Genomic DNA, 22,453 nt, shown 5'->3' with positions numbered 1-22,453 from the left:
AGGCGGAGAGCCGGGGACCCCGCAGCCTAATTACAGCCGCGCTTGTCAGCGCAGGGGGCGGGGGAGGTATCAGCGCCGGGAAAGGGAGGGGGCCCCCAGGAAGGGTCGCTTCCTTCCCTGTACCCCACCCCCCAGAGGTGGGTGCACAACTCGCCCCTGTCCAGAGCCCTGGAGGGGAGAAGGGCTCTGGAGGGGAGAAGTCGGGGAGCTCTGCCGGATTTGGCTGCGGGGCGGGAGGGAGGAGGGTGGGAGGATGGAAGTTAGCTTGGCAGTGAGGAGAGGTGGTTAGGACTAGGCGCCTGGGTCCCTACGACCCCAATTCCCCAAAGACGGTGGCAGTGAGCTTTGCCACCCTAACAGCCTAGCGGATAGCTAAGTTGGCTGCAGAAAGGGAGGCTCTGAACGTCCATCTGTGTGTCTTGTTCTCTTTCCTCCTTCACCCATCTTTTCTGTCTCCCCTTGACTATTTCCCTCACCCCATTTTCTTCCTATCACAGCCAGAGCAGAGAGTGGACTCCTTGGGTGGCTCCGACTTGGCCCCTACTGGAGGTAGGCAGAGCAAGTCTATCAACCACCCCCCCCCTCCAAACTTTGAAAACTGACTTATTCTATCCTGAGCAAGGTTTAAACACTCTCCTGGCCTCCAAACGCTATTCCAGGCCAACCACAACACAACTAGGAGAACTACCCAGAACTAGAGGAGGTGGGACTGCTTTAGTGCTGTGGGTCTGTTCGTCCCTCTCCTCCTCCCACTACACTGTGGAGGGAGACAGAACTAGGACCTTTCGGATCTGCTAGCTCTAGGAGTGTCAGAGAGGTGCTTCAGATGCCCTCACTGGCCCCTGGCCCCTCCTGCCCCACCCCCACCCCAGGAACACTCCACCCCCTGCCCTCCGCTTGCAAGTCTGCCTGACTCCCTGTCCCATGGTGAGTCCCTCTTCCCTCCTCCGGGTCCTCCCTCAGTCTCTTGGCCAAAGCCTGTGAAGTGTCTCTCTCAGACCAGCCCCAGGCCCCGGGGATGAGGGTGTCCTCTGCGCCAGGGTGCGGGCATCTGGAGGAGTGGAGGAGCAGAAAGCCCTCTGCTCCCCAAGAGTTCTCCCGCTCTGAGCCCGGAACTGCGGGAGGAAGAAGAGATGAGTGGGGGCGGGGTGAGTCTGCCGGAGCGGGCCGGGCCGGGCTGGGCTGACCCCTCCCCAGCCGGGGGCGGGACCCCAAGAGGAGTGAGGGAGCAGAGCCGCTGGGGAACATCTGACACAGGAGACGCGATATGGCGGGAACGAGTGTCGGGGCCCGCTTCTACCGGCAGATCAAGAGACATCCCGCGGTGAGTTGGGTCCTCGGAGCCACTGTATCTAACTCCTAATTCTCTCGCTTCCCTGGCGGCCCCTAAATCTCCCTCTTGCCCGGTTCCCCCATTGCTCCTAAGCTTTTTCCAGCGTGCCCTCAATCTATCCCGGCAATGTGCCCCGTGTCTCTTGAATCCACCTCGGAGCGGCTCGCCGTGGGGTGAGGGAGACGAAGGCTGGAAATGTGGTGTGGAAGGTTCCAGGTCCCCTCTCCCAGAAGGGAGGGAGCGCCAGACCCGGGTGGGGGTGGGGACGGGTGCTGGCTGAGACGGTCGTTAAGAGGCGACTGGGACTGCGGGGAGTGGGGCTGACCCTGAAAGCGCCCTCCGTCTTCTCCGCAGCTCATCCCGATGATCGGCTTCATTGGTCTGGGAATGGGCAGCGCTGCGCTGTACTTGCTGAGACTCGCCCTGCGCAGCCCCGATGTCTGGTAAAGACCGGATTTGGGACGCGAGCAGGGGGCCTGGGTGCGGCAAGATAGGGTAGGAAGGCGAGGGCCTCTCGGGAACAGTGCGAATGGGCAGTCCCAGCAGGGATTCCCAGGCAGCGCACCTGCGTCCGCACCGCCAGGCAACTCCGGGCTGGAGCCCGCTCCTGGCCTGGGAGGCCCTGGCCTTCCCTCCCACCCACCCGACCACTCACTCCTCGGGGCCCCAGACTCGACCCGCTTTGGGCTGCGGAACCCGCACAGCTCCCGGCCCGGTTGCCATGGTGACGCGCTGGCCGGCGGGCGGCCTTTGGGTACCTCCACCTCCCCGCCTGAGTGCTGGGGGTGTGGCCGGGCAAGCTGCTAGGGGCGTCTTCGGGGCTAGGGTGGCACAGAGACTCAAAGCCCCACCAAAGGCAGCGGGGGTGGGGAGTGGGGGGCTCCTCAGGAGCACCTACAGCGTTATCGGTACTTGAGGCACATCACTGAAACCTCAGCCCTCTCAGGATCTCTGCCTGATTCCCACCGCTCTGCTCTGGGGGGTGGGGGGTGGGGTGGGTTGGTAACCTGGGGTGGCAAGGAGCAGGGGGGAGGCCCTTGGGCTGGGTTGTCAGTCCGTCACCTGGCCCCATACTGACAGTGGTGACAGCCTTCTTGTTTCACTCTTCAGCACCTGCTAACTTGCCCCCTCCTCTGTCAGTCTCTGGGACATGGGGCCCCCAGGGGAGGACGGGGGTGCTGAGGTGGGGGCAGAGACCCTGTGTGTCACCTTAGGCATCAGAGTCCCAGCTTCCAGAGAGAAAATTCTGACCATCCCCCTCCCTTTCTGTAGCTGGGACAGAAAGAACAACCCGGAGCCCTGGAACCGCCTGAGCCCCAATGACCAATACAAGGTATCTCCCGGTGGCTCTAGGGTTTCCCCTCCATCCATCCTCGGTCCCAGGACCACCCTCCCCACCCCAGGCCACAAAGGGAGGCCTGGGGCACTCACTGCCCCTTTCCCTCCTATAGTTTCTTGCAGTTTCCACCGACTATAAGAAGCTGAAGAAGGACCGGCCGGACTTTTGAGCTCGCTAGGATGCGAGGTAGAAGTAAACCACCGTCAGCCAGTCAGCCAGCCGACTCATTTCTTCCACTCTCTGCCCCCTGCCCCCAGGGCGCCACTCTAGCCACCCCGTCCAGCTGCTGCTTACACAGGCTTCGTTCCCACAGGAGGGGAGGCAGCTCCCCACCCCCTTCCCTTGCTCCCAGCAGCGGAAGCGCCTCTGACCCTCAGCTGGAATCCCACGAGGGGGAGGAGTTACACTGCGGGTTGACCCAAACGGCTCAAGCCAGCCCCTCTGCCCCCCTACCCAGCCCTTGCAGGGTGTGGCTCAGGCTACGTGTTGAGCGTGGCCAACGTGAGCCAAGAGCAAGCGGAGGCCTCTCGGTGCCAAGTGACGTGGCGGGCCCCACGTTAGCCCAGGCGCCCGGCGCCAGCGCAGGGGCGGTGCTGCTCTGGCTCGACCGGGCTCGTTGCCTGCCGCCCAGCGAGGCCTGCACGAGGCACCTCCTCGCTCCTCCTTGTGCCCAAGCCCGCTGCCTCCCGCGCCAACAGGCATCCCCTCCTGCCGCCTCGCACCTGGGCCTCCCCCTGCCATTCTGCCCCTCCCTTGCTCCCCTCGGTCCCCTGGGATCAAACAGAAGCAGCCGTGGGCAAAATACAATTTCATTTAACAAATTGAATTTGCTGCGCCTGCTAATCACGTCTGGTGTCGGCTCTGATCAGAGACAGAGAAAGGAGGCTGCAGCCCGGGGGGGGGGGGGTGTCCTTGTGGTGGGGATGGTGGTGGTAGGAAAGGGAGGGACACATTGAGGGACACAAGTCACTACCTGGCCCAGGGGACCCCTCCCACAGTGACAGGAGAGCTCAAAGCAGGTTAGCATTTTATTAGATTAAAAACAGAAAGGCGGCGCCTACCCACCCCTTCCTCTGGCTCACAAGGGCAACTCCCCCCTCTCCAAGTAAGAGCAAGGAGTCTAGAACACTGAGATAATGGAAGAGTTCAGGGCAGAAAGCCCCAGGCCTCCTCTTTCTAAGTCTTGTTACAAAAAGAAATCTCAGCTACAAAGTCCAGAATATACCTGGCTCTTCCCCTAAGTGGGAGGCTTTCTCTCCCCTAGCAAAAAATTGAAAGATAGTCGTTCTCCTCCACTGGCCCAGGCAGACCAGAGAATAAATTTCAGTCTATGGGCCTCCTCTCCCATGTGCCCTCAGCGCTCATCAAAACCAGGCATGGGGAAGGCCCTGGCAAACTGTTCCACCCGTTGCCGGAGGTCGGCCAGCCGATGACTGGTTTCTGTGTCCTTGAGCAGGAAGGATTTGAAATCCTGGAGTTTGGCTAGAGGGGGATGAGGAAAAAAGTGGTCAGAACTTCAGGGAAGGCAGTTAGATCAGCCAGGGGGAGGGACAGACAGGGAATGTAAACTAGCTAGCTATTCCGGGTCTTGCCCACTCACCAGTTTTGCTCTTCACCTCCAAGCCGATGTTGACCCCTTCATCTATAAAGTCTACAACTCTCCGGAAGTCATCCTCACGGAACTGTCGAGATGTCAAGGCTGGGGCCCCTGGGAGAGAGGCAGGGGATGAGCACAGCCCAAGCCCACCTGGCAGCCATCCTTCCTTCCTTCCTCAAACCTCAGGTCTCACCAAGCCGCAGGCCCCCAGGTGTGATGGCACTTCGGTCTCCGGGACAGGTGTTCTTGTTGGCTGTGATGGATACAAGTTCCAGCACCCGCTCAGCCCGAGCTCCATCCAGGCCCTTGGGCCGCAGGTCCACCAGCACTAGGTGATTGTCGGTGCCACCTAAGGGGAAGGACGGTAGGCAGGGAGGGGTGAGTTCTAGGCCTCTGTCTGAGGCTGCAGAGGCTCTCACCCACCCCCCTGGCTCACCAGACACGAGCGAGTAGCCTCGCTCTAGCAGGGCATCGGCCATGGCCCGAGCATTCTTCAGAACCTGCAGGGCGTACTCCCGGAACGTGGGGGTGCAGGCCTGGAGACAAGACAGTAGCACCTGTGACTCCAAGCCATACCCCTTCTGCTCCACCTCCACCACAGTTGTGACCCGACCCTGACCCCATCCGGGCACTTCCCTTCCATCAGCTGCAACTGAGTTAGCATGGAACAGGGTCTAAGCCTCCAGCCCAGGGCCCTCCCCACCCCACAACAGTAGGCTCCCCAACCTGCTTTAAGGCCACAGCCACTGCAGCAATGGCATGGTTGTGGGGCCCCCCCTGCAGGGACGGGAACACAGCAAAGTTGATTCGGTCCTCAAATGTGTAAGGGATCTCCCGGCCGGTCTTGGGGTCCACAGCCTGCATCCCCTTCCGGTAGAAGATGAGTCCTGACCTGTGTGGGAGGCAGGTGATCAGAATCTAAGTTAAAAAGAAAGGATAAGGGAGGAGAAAAGCAGAGGAAGCGGCCTGGCCTGGACCCACTGAGTTCTCAGTCTACCTCAGTTGGGCCAGCATGTAGAACTCCAGTAATCAAGGAGAGCAGCCCCTCACTCCCACCCCCGAATCCCCTAGTGGGGAATTGCCACCATGCGCACAAGGAGGAAAGTCATCACAGACTGGGCAAAAATCTTCAGGGTTTCAGATGGGAACGAATTCTTCTCAGATCCAGCCCAACAGTGCCCCTGGAATAGGGCGTGAAGGCAGAGAAGGGCAAGGCCTGACCTCAGGGGAGCCTGACCTGGCCCCTCGAAGGGTCTTGTGAGTGGTGGTGGTGACAACATCCGCGTGCTTGAAAGGTGAGGGGATCACCTTGGCAGCCACCAGGCCACTGATGTGGGCCATGTCTGCCAGGAGGTGTGCCTTGACCTCATCACACACCTGGGCAGGTACAGAGACAGGCCTTAGCCTGGGGAGGGCCCAGACAGGCCTCCCCAAGGCTGCCCCCCCCTCCAAAATCCCCCCACCCGCCCTGGGAAGTGGCTGGTACTCCAGCCCTACACCAACCTCTCTCATGCGGGCGTAGTCAATGAGGCGAGCGTAGGCACTGGTACCAGCTATAATGAGCCGCGGTCGGAAAAGCCGAGCGGTCAGTGCCAGCTGGTCATAGTCGATGAGGCCAGTTTTGGGCTGGATGGACAAACAAAAAGCTGAAACCCTGAGACAGAAGCAGGGCAGCTCACTCTCCTCCTTGACCCTAAAGGCTGCCCAGGACTCCAGCCCCTCACTTTCCCCAGGAGAGGGCCACCAGGGCCCTAGCACTCACATTTAACTTATAGGGCATAGACTCAAAGAAAATGGATGTGGCCGAGATCCGCTTGACATCAGACATGTAGCCGTGAGTAAGACTGGAAAGGGACGACAGTGATAAGACAGCTTCAGAAACGAGTAACTTCCAGACTTAACCACTGCCTTCCTGCCCGGCTCCAAAGGCCTCTGTCCCTGGAACACTGCTCCTAGTATGTGCAACCCTCACTGCTCAGTCCATTCCATGGTGAGCACCGGTTACTGGGATCTTCTCTTCCTCATCCATTGACTTGCAGGGCAGGGAGAAGCCTGCATGTGCCACCTGTGTGGCACACACTAGGTGTTCAATAAAAACTCCTTTCTCATGCCCATCCTGCCCACCACGCCCAGCACCCACTGCATCCATACTCACTGGCCCCCATCAGGCAAGTCCAGCCCCATGATTCGGTCATGAGGCTGCAGAAGGGCTGTATAGGCCGCCAGATTAGCCGGAGAGCCTGAGTATGGCTGGACATTGACTCCCCACTGTGCAGGATCCAGGTCAAAGGCTTCCAAGGCCCGGCGCTGACACAGCAGCTCAATTTCATCCACTACCTCTGCTCCTCCATAATATCTGCCATGAGATGGGGGGTATATCAGGGCACCCAGAAAGGGTTCCACCATCCCCCTCAACCAGCAGCAAAGGGCTGGGAAGGCCACTCCTCTAGACACGCTGGGAGGGTAACTGGGAGCACCGTCCCTGAGGCTGCCCTCCAGCCCTCTGGTACCTAGGCCTCACCTCTTGCCAGGATAACCCTCCGAGTACTTGTTGTTCAGACAGGACCCCAAGGCCTCCAGCGCAGCTCGGCTGCAGAAGTTCTGGGGTGAGGGGGAGTGGGGGGGATTGTCACAGAAGGTATTGAGCCCCTTTCCCTGGAGCCCCCCACAGCCCCACCCTGTCAGAGCCCTGGGCAGCAGGGAGGAGCCAGGCCCTACAGAAACCTCTATTCATTCAGTGTTCCTTGTCAGACCTGAAGAAAGGCCAGAGGAAGCATCCTGAAAAACCCAGCTGCTGTGGTAGGTGTCCCCAGCAGGGCCACCTGTCCATTCGAACCTGTGCTTCTAGGGTCCTCTTTCCTCTTGGGAAGGGGAAGGGACCAGACTAAAGTACAGGGGCCCCGGAAGGCTTTGGAAGCTCTCTAATGTCCCCATCCCACAATCCAGATTGCTCTGCCTTTTCTTCAGAGCACAGTAAGAAGACAAGGAGGGGCACCTGGGTGGCTCAGTCAATTAAGCATCTGACTCTTGATTTCAGCTCAGGTCATGACCTCACAGTTTGTGGGATCGAGTCCCTCTTCAGGCTCCGAGCTGGGAGATGGGCGTGAAGCCTGCTTGCGATTCTTTCTCCCACCCTCTCTCTGCCCCCTCCCGCTTGCACAGGGGCTCGCACTTTCTCTCTCTCAAAATAAATAGACTTAAAAAAAGAAGATGGGGCACCTGGGTGGCTCAGTCGGTTAAGCATGTGACTCTTGACTTTGGCTCAGGTCGTGCTCTCACTTTTGTGAGTTTGAACGCCACATCAGGCTGTGCACTGACAGCACGGGGCTCCCTTGGGATTCTCTGTCTCCCTCTCTGTCTGCTCCTCCCCTGCTCTGCGCTTTCTCTCTCTCTCTCAAAATAAATAAATAAATAAATAGATAGATAAATAAATAAATAAATATTTTTATTTTTTTTCCTCCCGCCCCCCAATAAATAAACATTTTTAAAATGGAGGAGGAGGAGGAGGATACAAGGAGATAAGGCCCAGCAGGAAGGCCCAGAGTCTGAAAGGTACATCTGTAGAAACAACAGTAAGATGATCTGTTACTTCCTGCACCCATTGTGGCCCATGTCTTGGTCCCTCTCCCCAGACCCCACCTCTGAGGCAATGAGCTCCAGGCCACGACACTGCCTGTCCTTCTCTCTCTGCAGCAGCTCCCACATCTCAGGGTCACTGTCTGACAGACTCTCTTGGCCTGTCCAGCCTCTGGTTGCTTCTCCAGTCTGGGTCTGGGCCACCTCACTGTGTTGGCACCGTATGGCCATCCTGCCCAGATGACCCCATCTCTGCAGAGGCTAGGAGAGGAAAAACCAGGATCAAATAAAAAGCATCCACATAGTCTCCCAACAACCCTCAGCCATGCTTATCAGGCTTTCTGGCTCCAAACCTAGCAGCCAGTTGTCCAAACAGCCTTTTCCAATTCTCGTCACCCCCACCTCCTCCTTCCAAAGCCAGTTCTAGAGCCAAGGTTGGGGTCAATGTCCAGGGGGTGGTTCTGAGTCGGTCCATTCACCTCACCTCGGAATTTCCCTCCACCTCGACCCACGAATCACTCTGCAAAGCCACGGGGCAAAGTCTGCCCTCTGGAAGCCTATGTCTTTGGAATTCAGGGGCAGTCCACTGGGGTTCCAGAACCTCCTCAACCCACAAGCACAAAAGGGTGTTCCCCTAGGGCCTCCATGGCACTCGGGGAGAGGAGGCTGAGTTGGAACGGGTTCAGGCAATAGGCCGCAGAAGTGGTTTCCAGAGCAATGGAAGTGGCAGAGTAGACCTTTAGCAGTCTCTGGGAAAAGGGGGACCGGTGGAGAGCCTGCCTGCAGGGAAGCCAAAACCCACATCCTGTCCTGTGCTCCCCACTTTCCCACCTCCTTCCAGCCCATAGAGCTGAGGGACCCCTGATGTAAGCAGTGGGGCCAGGTTGCATCATCTGCATGGCTCAGAGCTGGCAGGAAAGACTCAGCTCGCCGTCCAGGCCAGGAACCCCACTCGTCCGCCAGGGTCCACGGGGCATCTGGTGCGGTTCTCTCCCCTAATGCCACGTGAAATGGGCGGTCGCAGGCCCTGGGGCGTCTGGTTGCGGGAATGAGGAGGGGCCCCAGTTACGCCGCGGGCACTGGGGGTGAGGAGTTCTCAAGGATTCCCTAGTTGCACGTCCGCTCCCCGAGGACTAAAACCACGTGCGTGGAAAAGCCAGGAGAACCCCAGAGTTCGTGAAAGGGAACTAGGGTAGGAAGGAAGCTTGCTTTCTATTGGTCACCCAATCTCCGAAGCCCCATTCTTACCCGAGTCGCCCAGAGCAAAGAGAAGGGCAGCATCGTAACCGGAGGTCGCAGGAGGTCCAGCCACCAACTCTGGCTGGGGGAAGCAAAGGGTAGGAAGACGACAGATTTTAGAGCGCATGCGCGAGAACGGCCCGGGAAGCCACCGAATTAAGGGGAGAGATCTACGCATGCGTGAGACCTTTACGGTCTCTTGGGAATTGTAGTTTTTACCCACTTCCTCCGCTTCAGTTACCCATGTGTAGCCCATGGTCAGAGGCTCTCGCCTGAAAGAAAAGAGATCCAGTGCTGCCCCACCTCCTCACTGTCCTGAAGCTTGTGTGTGTGTGTGTGTGTGTGTTTTATCCTGTCCTCCAGACAACAACCATTTATTGGGTGCCTACTGAATACCTACTTAGCGTTATTAGGCTCTTTGGGAATATAAAGACTCCTATTCGAGCTAGAGAGCACTGGGAAGCACCCTGGTTTGGAACGATGAGAGACCTGAGTTCAAGTTCCAGTTCTTGGGCTAACTAGCAAATTAGTCTCTCTGGGCCTCAGTTTCCTCACTTGCAATAAAAAAAATAACATGTAGTGAGGATTAAATGAGACTTTGTGTGTAAACATGCTCTGGGATGAATCACCCTCCCCTCATCCTCTGACCTGCCTCCTCCATGGTATCTCCTTCTCCCAGGACATTCTGGAACTGAGTGAGGTGCCCCCTCCTGCTGTTGCATTTGTTGAATTTGGTATCTGTTCACCTCTTGTTGCTCCAGCACTCAGTGAGCCCTCTTTATTTCCCTGGGGCTAAAGATCCTTGGAACTGGAAAGGATCTTCCTTTTAGCCTGACTTCATCTGGGCTCATCCTTTGGATGAGGGACTCATTGACTCCTTTACAAGTGGGCTCCCAAACATGGGTATCAGAATTGGCTGGGAAATGTAGTATAAATGCATGAGTGTGAGGCTTCCCTACAGAGGTTCTAATTCAATGAATCTTAAAGAGTGGGCATTTGCCCACTCGTGGTGACAGTGAAACCTCTCTTCAATGATTCTAAAAAGCAGTGATTTTGAGAATCCTTGCCTTACTTAGCAACATTACACATTCATTCATTTAGTCATTCAACAGACACAGTGAGCTCCTACTCTGTGCCAGACATGCCATAGCCTTGGAGATACAAGAATAGATCACTGACTGCTGGGACATAAGAGGCGAACAGGTGGAAAAAATGCAACAAGTGCAATTACAGGCAGGGGCAACTCAGCTCCCAGATGTCCAAAGTGTCCAAGGGGGAAGGGGTGGGAGAGAAGAAGAGGATGGCTGTAGAGGAGGCAGTTTGTGAGTCAGAGGAAGTGGAGGAGGACAATCCATCACAAAACATATTCACACGCAAAGTTTTAATCTCCAGGACATGCTATTTTATCATTGCCTTACAAGCGAAGAAACTGAGGCCCAGATGGGCTAACTTGCTAATTCCAAATATTCCCACTTGGCTCTCATACCAGGCCTCAGAAGTCCCCTGTTAGCTTTAACCTCCTTCCCTCCCACTCTAGCCTCAGGTGTTCTCAGTTCTTTCCAGCAATAGGCCCTGGGTTAGGGTTCTTCTCCTTCCTCCAATCTCTGACCCAGAACCACCTCCCACCGCCCTCTTCCTTTCAGTTGATCTTGTGATCCTGCCATCCATCCATCCATCCATCCATCCAAAGATTTATTTTCCCCATCACCAACTTTTCATTCCCAGGGATGTCTGGGTGGGACTCACCTCTGACTCAGTTTCCCACTGACTAGTGGGCAAAACTCCCTGGAGAACACTGCCTTCTCCGAGTCGGTACCTTGGCCCAGGACTCCAGGAGAAGGAAGGCAGAAGACGAGGTGTCGATAGGTGTCGTTCTGTGCCTCAGCTTGTCCGTACCCCCTCCCTCGCCCCAGTCAGGGGTCCCCAGGGGAGGGGGGCGGCTGAGCTTGAGAACTGCTAATGAAGCCGCAGCCAATTAACGCCCGGGCCAGGGTTGGGGGCGGATAAAATTAGCGGCGGCGGCGGCGGCAGCAGGGAGCTGGAGGCGGGGGTGGGGAGGGTGGGCAGCTGGCTTAAGGGGGCCTTGTTTGCAGGCGGCGAGCGGCAGCGCGGCCAGGCTCTCTAAACTCGCGCCGCTCGTCCCTTCCCCCACCCCCTCGTCTCTGGCCTCCCTCCCTCAGCCGTCTGCAAACTCAGCGCCCACGAAATTAGGAAGGAAAAGGAAGATCGATGACTCCAGATGCCGCAAACACCGTTCCCCCTCCCCCCCACCTGCCGCCTCCCGCCAGCCCCTCGGAGCTTAGCAGGTTGTCAGCGCTCCGCCTACGCTGTCCCTGCAACTCGATCCCATTTCAAGGCCTTATACCTCCTCCCCCAAGTCGTCGCCAACAGTCCGCTGGTAGTCCCCTCTCAGGTCTCACCCCCATTCTGTCTGCTGCAGCTTCCCCTCTTTTTTGCCCACCTCTGGGAGAAAATCCCCGCCTCAGTCAGGGCTCCTACCGCAAGGGTCGCCCTCATCTCCGTCCGACCTGGTCTTGGATGCCCTCCAAGGTGCCAACTCCGTCAATATTTGCCTCAGTTTCCAGAAGCCGCCCAGGGAGGGGGCCCTGGCCAGGTCTCTGCCAGACTTAGACCCACATCACCACCACCCCCTACAAAGGTCTCACACAGACGCGTATTGGATTTCACTTTATTTTGTTCCCTTTCCCGTCTGTTTTGGCGTAGAAAAAATATCACCGAGAGGAAGCAGCCGGAAAGGGGCAGGTGGAGCAGGACTGCAGGGACAGGAGGGAGGTGGGCAGAGAGCAGGGGCCGAGTCGATCGCCTAGGCCCAGGAGTTCTGCTTCCGCTACCCTAATTAGGGTTGGGGGTGGGGGGAGGCGGGCAGGCATACCGCTGGCAGAAGGGGTTGGGGATAGGCCGCAACTTACGTGCCTAACAGTCTTTACGTGGGGACCGGATGGAACAGGAGGAAAAGCGCCTGGGGGTAAGACAGGGTGCGTGGAGGGTGCCAGGCCAGGCGTCATTACAGATGCGGACAAAGGGAGTGTCCAGCCCAGCGCCGGGGTATAAGGGGGGGCCCGATGCAGACGTAAGGGACACTGGGACCGCCTCCAAGCCCCGCCTATTCCAGGCCTGCGCTCCTGCCCCTTCATTTTGGGAGGTAGCGGAAGGGGCTACAGCCACCTCCGCCTCGTTAGCGCTTCCCATAAGGAAAAGGAGGACCCACACCACCTGATGGCTGATGGTCCCCGGGAAGGCTGTTCCCTTTGCCCTCAGAGTGGAAGGGGTGAATGCGGCCCCAGGAGCTGCGGGGCACGGGGAAGGGTCCCACTTAGGGAGGCCGGGATTTGGCGGGAAGCTTAGGGCCCAGGCGAGTGCGAGGCGCACTACCCAAAGTAAGGGTGCTCACTCTGGAAGTTATAGTCTGGGCACACCTTCTGTACTAGTTTGTAGTCAAAGCTGAGGAAGGAGACGAAGATGCAGATGACTTTGAAGGGCTTGGCGCAGAGCCAGGCGGCCTGGCTCTGCGTGTGCTCGGTGAAGCACACTTGCGATGGGTCGTACAGGCATGGGCGGTGCTTGCGCGCGCGGTTTGTCTTCTCATACTCCACGTGGCAGTTGAAAGCGCGTGACTCTTTGGCCCCGGGCACTCCCAGCGCGCCCCCGAATGGGGCCGCCAGCGCGCCCCCGAGGGTGCCTCCTAGCCCGGGTCCCGCGGCCGCTATCCCCAGCGGGGCCCCCAGCCTAGGCAGCACCCCCTCCAGGGCCAGCGTAGACTGCAGAGGATGGGGGGCGGGCCCCGGCAGCCAGACTCCCCCGAACTCGACACGCTTGGAGGGCGGCACAATACTGACGCTGAGGTTGCCCAGGCTAGACGAGTTGTGGCGGAAGTACACGCTGAAAGTACCGTTCACGTGGTCCACGATCTTGCCTGTCACCAGCAGCGAGAACTTGAGAGTGTGTACCCGGAAGTAGAAGTCCCCCCAGCCGAAGATCTTTTTGGCACGGGCCGCTTTGATAGACGGCTTTCTCTTCGTGCGCGGCGCAGGCAGCGCCCCAGCCCGGGCCAGTGCCCCGGTGTGATTAGCCGGCCAGGCCCAGCTCCAGGCGCCAGTAGTGCCCAGACCGTGGGATGACCTCGGCACCGGGAGCTGTTGGCCAGGGGCGCCCCCTCTGGCCGCGGCGGGGCGCAGCTCCAGGTACTGAGGCCTCCCGGACTCTGGTATCTGAGCACTGACGACCTGTGGACAAAGAAAGAGCAGGAAAGAAAGACGCTGGGGTTGCGCCAGGCCATCCCATGGCCCTACCCCCACTAGCCCCTTTCCCCAGCCCCTGGGGAAAGCGGGTAGTCCACAGTGGTTCGGGGAGTGTGCATTGGTGCAGGCCTTCAGCCCTTTCGACCTCTGTGCTCTTGGCCAACTCAGGATCCAGTCCTCAGTTTCTACATCTGCGAAATGACACTGAGAATCCTTGTGTTCTCAGAGAACTCCGATGCGGGCTGAGAAATCCAAAAAGCAAAAGCTTTTTGAGTAGGGAGTGGAGCCGGTTCTCCTGGCCTGGAGCCTGGTTGGTTCTGAATAATGGTGGGCCAGGGAGGAGGTGGACTCAGGCAAGCCAGGCCATGACCAATGTCAACAGTCAGCATCAAGAAAGAAGCGAAGACCTCCCAACACCTCTGCCGAGGCTAAAGCCCCCACCCAGGCCTCGGCCTCTACTCCCTGGCGGGGAGGGGCCCGTAAAACAGACTGAGCTAATAGTGGAGAGTCTCGGCACTGTGGATTGAGGCTTGGGGGCTGCGTGGGCACCCCTCTCGGCCTCCAGCGCTCTTACTGTGGGGGAGGCCGCCTAGTGGTCCTTCCCTGGTCTTATAGGGGGCCTGAGGACCGCCCCCGCCCGCCCTCTCCCGTCTCCGCGTGTCTCAGGTGGCGGCCGATCTGGGAGACAGCGCGGGCGCGAGTACAAGATGGATCGAGAGGCGGGAGCGGCCGGGCCAGGCCCGGGCCATCAATTATCTGGGGCGGGTGGGGTGGGGTGGGGGGGGGTGGCCGGGAGTGAAGGAGACGTGCGAGAGCCAGAGGAAGAAATATGGAGATGCCGCTCCAGCGAGGGGAGCGGGAGGGAGAGGAGCCGTGAGTGTCAGAATGTGTCAGTCAGACTGGTAGCTGTGGCCGGTTAGTGTGGCCCTTACTGCGTGCACGTCAGATTGCAGGGAGCCGGTGCTGTGTGTGTCAGCCTGGGGTGGCTGTGTTTCTATCAGCCCCGGATGGTTATGGGTGTGTGTCTGTCTACCTGGAGTGATGGTGTGTGTGTGAGCATGTGCACGCATGCACACTCACCATGTGTCTCAACCCATGGTGATGAGGGTGTGTGTCTGCTTCAAGTGGCTGTGTATGGTTGGGGTGTGTGTGTGTGTGTGTGTCCACCTGCCTAAATCAGTCTGAGGAGTCTGTGTGTGTGTCTGCCTGCTTGTGGGGCTGAATGCCTGTTGTGTCCATCCGTGGTGGTTCTGTATAGATGCCCAGGTTGTAAATGTGCCTGGCTTGGCTGTGTGTGTGTCTTTCCGTGTGTTGACCTGAGTGAGGCCGTGTATCTATCCGTTTGTGGTGGTTGCGTCACTGAGACTGGTGTAGTTGTATGCCTCAGTTGACCGTGTCTGGTTCTCTGAAGGTGTCACTTTCCTACGTGAGCTCCTATCATCCTCTGTCCATGTGTCGAGCTCCTTCTCAAGGGTGTGTGTCAGTGTATCCACAATGATAGAACCGGTGCGGTCTGTTCCCCCCCCGGGGGGGGGTGCATATGTGTGAGTTGTATATGAATGGTCCCTGGGGGGTTCCACAGTGGCCTGCCCGCAGAGGTTTGGGTAGGTAAAGAGGCCTGGCAGCATGGGTGCCCCCCTCTGTTTGCACACACCCTTGTGTACACACTATGAGTCCACAAGGGACAGGAATGGCAGAGTCAAGCTGCTGGGCTAGAATCTCCACCGCCTGGTCCCCATTCCCGCAGCACTGCGATCCCGGGTTATTAATGCCACCGCCACCCGCTCGTCATACATATTTATCGCCCCCCTCATTCCTCCTCCCGTCCATCCCTCCTCCCAGCTCAGGTGAGGGGGGCGGGGGCGGCAGGAGTGATTGACTCAGACAGACAAGCTTGAGCTGGCAGCTAACACCAGGAGGGTGGGTCTGAGAGGGGCTGTGGGAAGGGTCCCAGGCCACTGTGGGGGGAGGGGTGGCAGGCTTCCCAGGAAGTGGGCTTGGAGAGTGCAGGGTGGGGCTCAGAGAGGTCTAGGAGGAGGGAATACATGAACCTTGCCTGGAAAGTCAAAGAAGGGGGGGGAGGGGGAGTCCTTTGAACTCTGACTCCTAATCTGCACACCCTTCTAGACCCAACACTGCCTTTCTAGGGGCATCCATCAATACCCAGTCACCTGCTCTTATGACCCTAAATGCTTCTGAGGAGACACCCACTCCCAGCACACCCGGGCAGCACTCATTGTCCTGCACCCAGCCCAGGGCTGGTTCAGTCCAGCAACTCCATGAAGGCAGGGGCTGGGAGAGGGAAGGAGGTTTGGCCGGGTGGTGAGGGTGCTGGGTGTCCCCCTCCCCTGATTCCAGACAAATTGCTGTCTGCGCTTCTCTGATCCTGGCAAATCCCTGGGCTTTGGGCACCCACACCCCCCACCTACTGCAGGAGACTGCCAAGATAAAGGGAAGAGTTGGGGGGTTGGCCAAAGCGACCTTGGGGGGAGCTCTGACAGGGAGGGGTGAGAGTCTGTGAGGAAACGAGCCGAGAAATGGGAACATGGAATAAAACAAAATAAAATCCTCCCTCTGGCTTCCTCGCTTGCACGCTCGCTCTCCCTCTCGCGCTCCCTCTTTCACCGTTTTTCCATCTCTCTCCGCGACTCTTCTCCCAGTCTCTTCCTCACTCTGTCTCGAATTTTCTCCTTCCGTGATTCTGTTTTTCTCCCTGTTTCTGTCTGTCTCTTTCGGTTCTTTCCCTCTATCCTTCAGGCTGTCTGTCTCTATCTGTGGGTGGGGGAACGAACAGGGAAAGCAGGGTAAGAAAGGAGCCCCACTTTCCTGAGATCCATGGTGGTGTCCCTCCCCCTCTATAACTGAGAGAGGGAGCAGGGTGTTGTCCGAGGAGGGGTCCCCGTCGCTCCAGAACTGGTTTAATTAAGCTAATTGGGCGCGGTGACATTTGCCGAGGGGAGAGGCTAGTCTGGCTGTCGGCCGCAGGGGGCGGAGGTGCTCAGTGGCAGGAGGGGGTGTGGGTATGGGTGGGGGGTGCGCCTCACCAAGCGCCTCCAGGCCCATGCGGGGCGGGCACCCAGCCAGGAGTGCTTTGCCCCCAAGGCAGTGAGCCCACGCAATGGAGGGGAGTTGAGGCTGCCTCTTGCTGGTGAACAAACTCCACTGTGTGTCTGTGGGGGGGCCTCTTTTGGGATGGGACCGCGGGGGAAAGGGGGGAGGTTCACGCTGTCGGCCCCCCAGCCGCATTGCAGGGCGCACCTCCCCCAGGCCTCCAGACCAGTCCCTGGCTTCTCTCCGGCTGTGTAGGTCAGGCGGGGCCGCTCAGGATTCCGGACCGGACCGGGGGAAGGGAACGGCACCCCGTGGTTGGGGAAGGAACAGTGCTCCAGGCCAGGGCTGGGGAAGGGGAGGGAATAGCGTATTAAGCCTTTGCACCTAGAAAGGGACAAGAGGAGGGCACCGCAGTCAGGGCGGGGTGGAATTCACAGGGTCTGGCTGGGAACCAGGGATGGAGACGGGGGTAAGCACATTGGTGGGAGGACAGGACAGTCTGGGTTGAGGACTGAGACTGGGGTTGGGGACTCGGCAGGCACAGGTATATGGTGCAGAGATGAGGATGGAACGAGGATAGGCATGGGAACAGGGATGAAGAAGAGATCAGAAACGGTGGATAGGCATTGGGTAGAGACAGGGATGTAGATGGGATAGGAGCTAGGGGAATGAAGAGGGGCAGAGAATGCAATGGGAACCAAAATGGGGATGGGGAGGACAAGGATGGTGGATGAGGGATGGGCACTGGGAAAGAGAAGCAGGATTGAGAGTGGGATAGGACCTGGGAGATGGGGATGGGGAGCAGTTGGGGGTGGGAACAGGAATGGGTAATAGTTATTGGGCAGAGAGAGACAGGGATGCTGAGGGATGCAGAGACCCAGGAGATGGGGATGGCAAATTGTAAATGGGGACTGGAATGGGCAATGGGGGACAAGGAAGGAGATGGGAGACAGGGACGGAGCCACGAGCTGAGAACCAGGTATGGGGGACAAGTCAGAGGAAAAGGCAGACGATGGGCAGGATTAGGCTACCGGAGGGGGCCAGGCAGGTGGAAGAGAAGATACCTCCTTCCAGACCCTACTATAGCGTGAGGGGGCGGGGACCGCTGGTAGGGCGGGCTCTGCCCTTGGGCTGGGCGCCCCCTCCCCCTCAGCCCCGCCTGCCCGCCTGCTCCAGGCCTGCAGCGCAAGGCTCACCGTTATCTGAATTTTGATTTTATTTTATTTTATTTTATTTCCCTGCTTCCTAGAGCCGGCGCGGTCCCCCCGGGAACGGCCGCCCCCCGCCCCCCGCCCCGCGCCTCACTTTATTATTGCAATAAATGTGCCTATAAAGGCGCGGGCTCCGGGGCGCGGTGGGGGGGGGGTGGGAGCCGCGGAGCCGGGATGTAATTTCCCGAAGCCGGAGCCGGAGGGGGAGTGGGCGGGGTGGAGGTGGAGGAGGGGCAGGAGAGGGAGAGGGGGAGACTCGCCAATTTCTAGCGCTCAAGACAGCACTCCCTGTTCCCCATTTCCACCCCATAGCTGGATTCCACCCTAAGCCCGGCGACTACCCACTGCACCGAGCAGTGCTTGAGCCCTGCCCCATGACCCTGTCCTCTCTCTAGTACCCTGTCCCCTTCCTGGCCCCCAATCACCTGGAGTTGCAGGGATCTGTTCAAAGTTCCCCGTCTCCTTGACAATGACTTCATCTCTGAGCCCTGAGATGCCCCCTCCACTTACCTGGTCTCTTTCAAGGTTTATCTCGCCCCTTCCCAATGACCCCACCTCTGACCCCAGTGACCCTTCATTACCATATTTCTGTCCCCCAATTACCTCACCTCTTCCCTAGTCACTCAGTCCTGGATCTCCAACTCCTCCCCCACCCCAATCCCATGACCCTGTAAATTCTCCTTTCCAATGGGTACCTCTCTTATACATGCAGGATCTGGCCCAAGGGAGCTGTCACAGCACCCTCCTTCTCCTGTGCCCCTGGCCCAGCTGCGGCCCGGATTACCCCCAAATCCCCGCCAAGGCTCTGGGCCCTAGCCTAGGCGGCACGTGCCTAAGTGGCCCAGCCAGAGATTAGCTGAGGGGCTGGAGAGGGGTACAGAGGCAGGAGGGAGTGGCTAGATGCAGGGCTGGGGCTGGCCGGCTCTGAGAGGCTCGCTGGGGCCTAATCCTTCCCTGAGGCAGGATAGAGCTGGAAGGTCCCAAAGGGCCCCACCCCTGCCCTCCCCCAGCTAATTAGTAATTAGTGATTAGTGATTAGTGACTATTGATCGCCTGCTGCTTCTCCCAGTAGGCAGCCGCTTTGGCAAGGGGTGGGGAAGACGGAGACAGAGAGGGAGAGGAGTCAGAGACCATATCAGAAAGATCCGGAGGAAGGTCTGGCCAAGAGGCCACAGCCCCAGGGGCAACGGAAGCCCAGAGTCCTGGGCCCAGGAGGAGGGGCAAGTGACGGGGGTCAGGTGGTGCCAAAGACAGTGGGGTTATCGTTGGACAATTAGGGTTTCCCAAAGAGCTACCTTGTAAACTGTCCCCCACCAGCCTCTTACCGTGTCAACATACTCCCATCTCTGGCACTGAGACAGCCCTGAGTGCACACACACATAAGCCACACTCAGATATATGAACACACCCTGAGGCTCACAATCCCATACCCACACTCAAATGCACTCAGGACCACAAGCATACAGACACTCACAAACCCCAGAGACTTACATACGGGCAACGCATGTACCCCAGCACACAGATGCACTGGAGACCCACCTTGGGGTACTCACAAGTGCACACAAGCACACACAGGTCCTCAGACACACAAACACTTCTCTGCACACACCCTGCCCCTCAATTACACGTATTTACACACCCACAGTCTTTACACACATGTAAACACTGATTCTCACAGGCACACAAGCTGGACTAAATGGCAGATACACTCTCCCCCACTGACTCCAACACGGAGGCCCACAGCTGCAGCTCACACACACTCAGACAGATCCCCATCGCTCACATCCTCATGCTTACTCTCCTTCAAGTCTTCACCAGATGTTTCATTCCCCTTCAGGGGGCAAAGGAAATTAAACCAGATCTGTCCACAGGGGAGTTTATTTGATAGGGAGAGTGGAGAGGAGAATGGGTGAGGAAGTACAAAGGAGGGGCAGGGGAGTAGCATCCTTACCTCCTCTCCCCCAGGCCTTCACGTATACGGGTGGGTTGTGGGGCCCAGGCCCCATCCTGCAGTAGTGGATAAGGGCAGAGCTGGGCAGCAAGTCCAAAAGAAGCTCCTGCCAGTGGAAGCAGGTTTTGTGGAGGGGCCCCCTCTGCCCACCTTCCAGCCCCTCAAGGTCACCAGACGTGTTTGGGAGAGGCAGGGAGCTAGGTCACCAGCTTCACCTGGGCAGCCCCTACCCTGCTAGAGTGGCTGAGTTTGATTTGGCTAAGCAGGTGGGGTCCAAATGTTGGCAGGGGAAGGTGGGGGGGGGGGAACTACATCCCTTCCAGATTCTGTAGGGGCTGGAGCAAGGGTGCAGGAGTAGGGGTTTAGGAAGCTACCTGCCTGCCCTCAAACTAGGTAGGTACAGCTAGGGTGCAGGAAACAGAAAAGTCTCGGACAAGGAGGCAATGGAAGGAAGCAGGCTCCAGGTCCGAGGCCCCCATTGTGGGACACACAGCAGGGCACAGATAGCTGCGCGGTGAAGCAGGCGCTTGCACTCACCCCTTCAAAGCCAACACCACACACCATAGCAGCTTACACATGCACCCTGGACCACAGCACTAGACACCCAAGCCTTGCTGCCCCAAGACACATGCATGCACACAGGTGCACACGCTGACCCACACAGTCCACACCAGCACATATGAGCACACTGTGTTCGTGAGTTGAAGCCTCCAAGTTGGGAGGGAGCAGATCAAATCTGGGCCTCCTTAGCCTCTGTGTCCTCACCCCAGAGACTCAGGGAAAAGAGGCAGCCTAGGGATGTGGGGGCAAGGGGAGGACACCAAGAGAGACTCCCCTTCCAGACAGCCCCCACCCTCATCATCTGGGCGCGCGAGAGGGGTGTGTCTGTGAGGTTTGTGCAGGGGAGAAGGTGTCTCCGCGGGAAATGTGATGGGAGATCGTAGCCAAGTTCGGCCGTATCTGTGTGCGCGCGTGTGTTCGGGCCGCGGATGCTCGGAACACAGTGCCCACCTGGCATTGTGACAAGTGCAGAGAGGAGAAACGGAAAGGCAGGGTGGAGGAGTGGAAGGACAGACAGCGAGGAAGGCGAGCGAGGTTGGCGCGGAAAGACGGCAAGGCTGACACCCTGCTGGCTTGTCTGTCTGTCTCGCACTCCCGCTCAGTCTGGCGCACTCGCGGGTCGGGCTTCGTCCCCTCCCCCGCCTTGCCTGAAGCCAGATCCGAGTCGGGCCTCCACCCCGGCACCCGCCCCCAACCCTCAGCCAACTTGGATTGGGAGAGCGCGTGTCCTGGATCAGGGAGTCTGTCTGTCCGCTTCCTCCACGCCGCGCAAAGTTGGGACGCTCCGCGCTGGGGGCGGGGCGGGCGCACCGAGCCCCTCGCACTCTGGGACCTTCGCGTCCCGGACCCGGCGCTCCCACTCCAGCCCTGCTGCCCTTACCTGCCTCAGGAGCCACGGGCCAAAGAGCAAGAGAAGCCATTCCTGGAGCAGCCGCATCTTCCCAGGCGGCCAGGCGGGGGGCGGACGGGACGGGTCCCGGGCAGGCCGGAGCCGGGCCTGGGGGCGAGGAGCCCCGGGCTGGCGCGCCGTGGGGTGGCTGCCGGAGCGGCGGGAGCAGGCGGCGCGGCCCGCGGACTGAGCGAGAGGAGCGGAGCTCGGCGCTGGGGGCGGGGCGCGGGCGGGGGAGAAAGTTGGGTCGGACTCGAGCGGGCGGGGGGGCGGGGCTCCGCGTCGCTCCAATCCCGGCCGCGCCCCGCGCGCCCCCTCCCGCCCAGCTGGGGGCACCGAAGGTGACTTTCACCCCGACACGCCCCGGACACGCCCCCAGCCCAGGTGCGAAGCGCAGAGGGTTGCGGGACCTAGGGATGGTGTACCGGAGAGGCTAGGTCTGTGCACCGATGAGGAATGGGGCAGGGCGTGGGGCTCGAGGCTCTGGGACCGTGTCCCCGAAGGGGTGCACGGCGGAGCAGGAGCCCTGGAAGACCAGGGTCCCTCGGTGCTCCGGGCCCCTTTTATGCTCCGGGCTAAGGTGGGTCCGGGGCAGGAGCAGGGCAGGGGACGAGGTGAGGGCGGGCGGGGCCTCGGGGCGGCTGGGGCCGCGCGGCGCTGACGGGGATGGATGGGCGCCCCGCGGCTCATTCGGCCCGGAGATGAGAATCATTGATCACGGACGGAAACCCCATCACGTCTGTCAATAGGGCTGACAAACGGCGCCCGCCGCCCCCACTCCCGCCCCCAAGGCACCTCCGCGATCTCCAGACCCCTCTGCGGGACCGGCCGTTCACTTTTGCCCCTCTCCCCTCACTGCTGACCCCCGCGCGTCCCAGAGCGTCCCTGCTTGGGGGTTGGGCAGGAAGTCCCCTCAGCGTCGCCTGCCCAGCCTCTTGGTGCAATCTCCGTCCCTTCCCTTCCACTGTCCCATCTTTCACCATCAGCTCCTCTCCATCCTTGTCTCCTTCCTCCTCTGTCTCTGTCCTTGTCTCTGTCCCCAGCCCCAGCCTTGTCTCTGTCCCTATCCTCTTGGCTGTTTCTTCATAGGCTCCCTCCTCCCCCTAGTCTCGCTCTCTTCCCTGCCCAGGGAGTCTTCAGCTGTCAGCTGTTGCTATGCACTGAGGCTGTGGCTGAGGTTGTGGTATGACCGACACCTAGACAGTGTGAGATAGGGACAAGCAGAGAGATAGAGAGACAGACGCATATCCTGAGACATCAACACACCCCCAGGCATGCACGCAGATGCATTCACAGGGGCAGGCCACACCACGGAGGTGAGCACAGAGGCAGAGTGAAACACATTCACACAGAGACCAGCACGCACACGCAGACAGGTGCTCACCTAGAGGCACACTGACACACACAGATGGACACTCAGTTTACACACACACAGGAGCACACACAG

General features: G+C 59.2%; 3 protein-coding genes across 4 annotated transcripts; 1 reads left to right on the top strand and 2 right to left on the bottom strand.

Annotated features, from left to right (window-relative positions):
- The first annotated feature begins 980 nt into the window (after window positions 1-980).
- NDUFA4L2 (NDUFA4 mitochondrial complex associated like 2) lies at window positions 981-3,498 on the top strand. Of its 2 annotated transcripts, XM_042992576.1 has the most exons (5): window positions 981-1,324; window positions 1,688-1,776; window positions 2,606-2,666; window positions 2,785-2,858; window positions 3,130-3,498. In XM_042992576.1, exons 1-4 carry the CDS (start codon window positions 1,268-1,270, stop codon window positions 2,839-2,841), a joined length of 264 nt encoding a protein of 87 aa, XP_042848510.1. In that variant the 5' UTR covers window positions 981-1,267; the 3' UTR covers window positions 2,842-2,858; window positions 3,130-3,498. The 2 variants fall into 2 exon arrangements, with proteins under 2 accessions (XP_042848510.1, XP_007081593.1); XM_007081531.3 differs by having other exon boundaries at window positions 992-1,324; window positions 2,785-3,498.
- A 189-nt stretch (window positions 3,499-3,687) lies between these two features.
- On the bottom strand, window positions 3,688-9,199 carry SHMT2 (serine hydroxymethyltransferase 2). The gene is made up of 12 exons (XM_007081530.3): window positions 9,094-9,199; window positions 7,909-8,106; window positions 6,791-6,870; window positions 6,425-6,625; window positions 6,032-6,113; window positions 5,773-5,895; window positions 5,507-5,646; window positions 4,996-5,161; window positions 4,706-4,805; window positions 4,463-4,618; window positions 4,273-4,380; window positions 3,688-4,154 (listed from the first exon to the last, which is right to left on the bottom strand). The coding sequence occupies exons 1-12, from the start codon at window positions 9,124-9,126 to the stop codon at window positions 4,027-4,029; spliced, it is 1,515 nt and encodes a 504-aa protein (XP_007081592.1). The 5' UTR covers window positions 9,127-9,199; the 3' UTR covers window positions 3,688-4,026.
- A 2,613-nt stretch (window positions 9,200-11,812) lies between these two features.
- NXPH4 (neurexophilin 4) lies at window positions 11,813-21,054 on the bottom strand. Its single transcript, XM_042990854.1, has 2 exons — window positions 20,998-21,054; window positions 11,813-13,328 (listed from the first exon to the last, which is right to left on the bottom strand). The coding sequence occupies exons 1-2, from the start codon at window positions 21,052-21,054 to the stop codon at window positions 12,474-12,476; spliced, it is 912 nt and encodes a 303-aa protein (XP_042846788.1). The 3' UTR covers window positions 11,813-12,473.
- Between the last annotated feature and the right edge of the window lie 1,399 nt (window positions 21,055-22,453).

Source organism: Panthera tigris, chromosome B4, assembly GCF_018350195.1.
Source record: "Panthera tigris isolate Pti1 chromosome B4, P.tigris_Pti1_mat1.1, whole genome shotgun sequence".
Lineage (NCBI taxonomy): Eukaryota > Metazoa > Chordata > Mammalia > Carnivora > Felidae > Panthera > Panthera tigris.
This window is presented reverse-complemented; position numbering and strand designations above follow the sequence as displayed.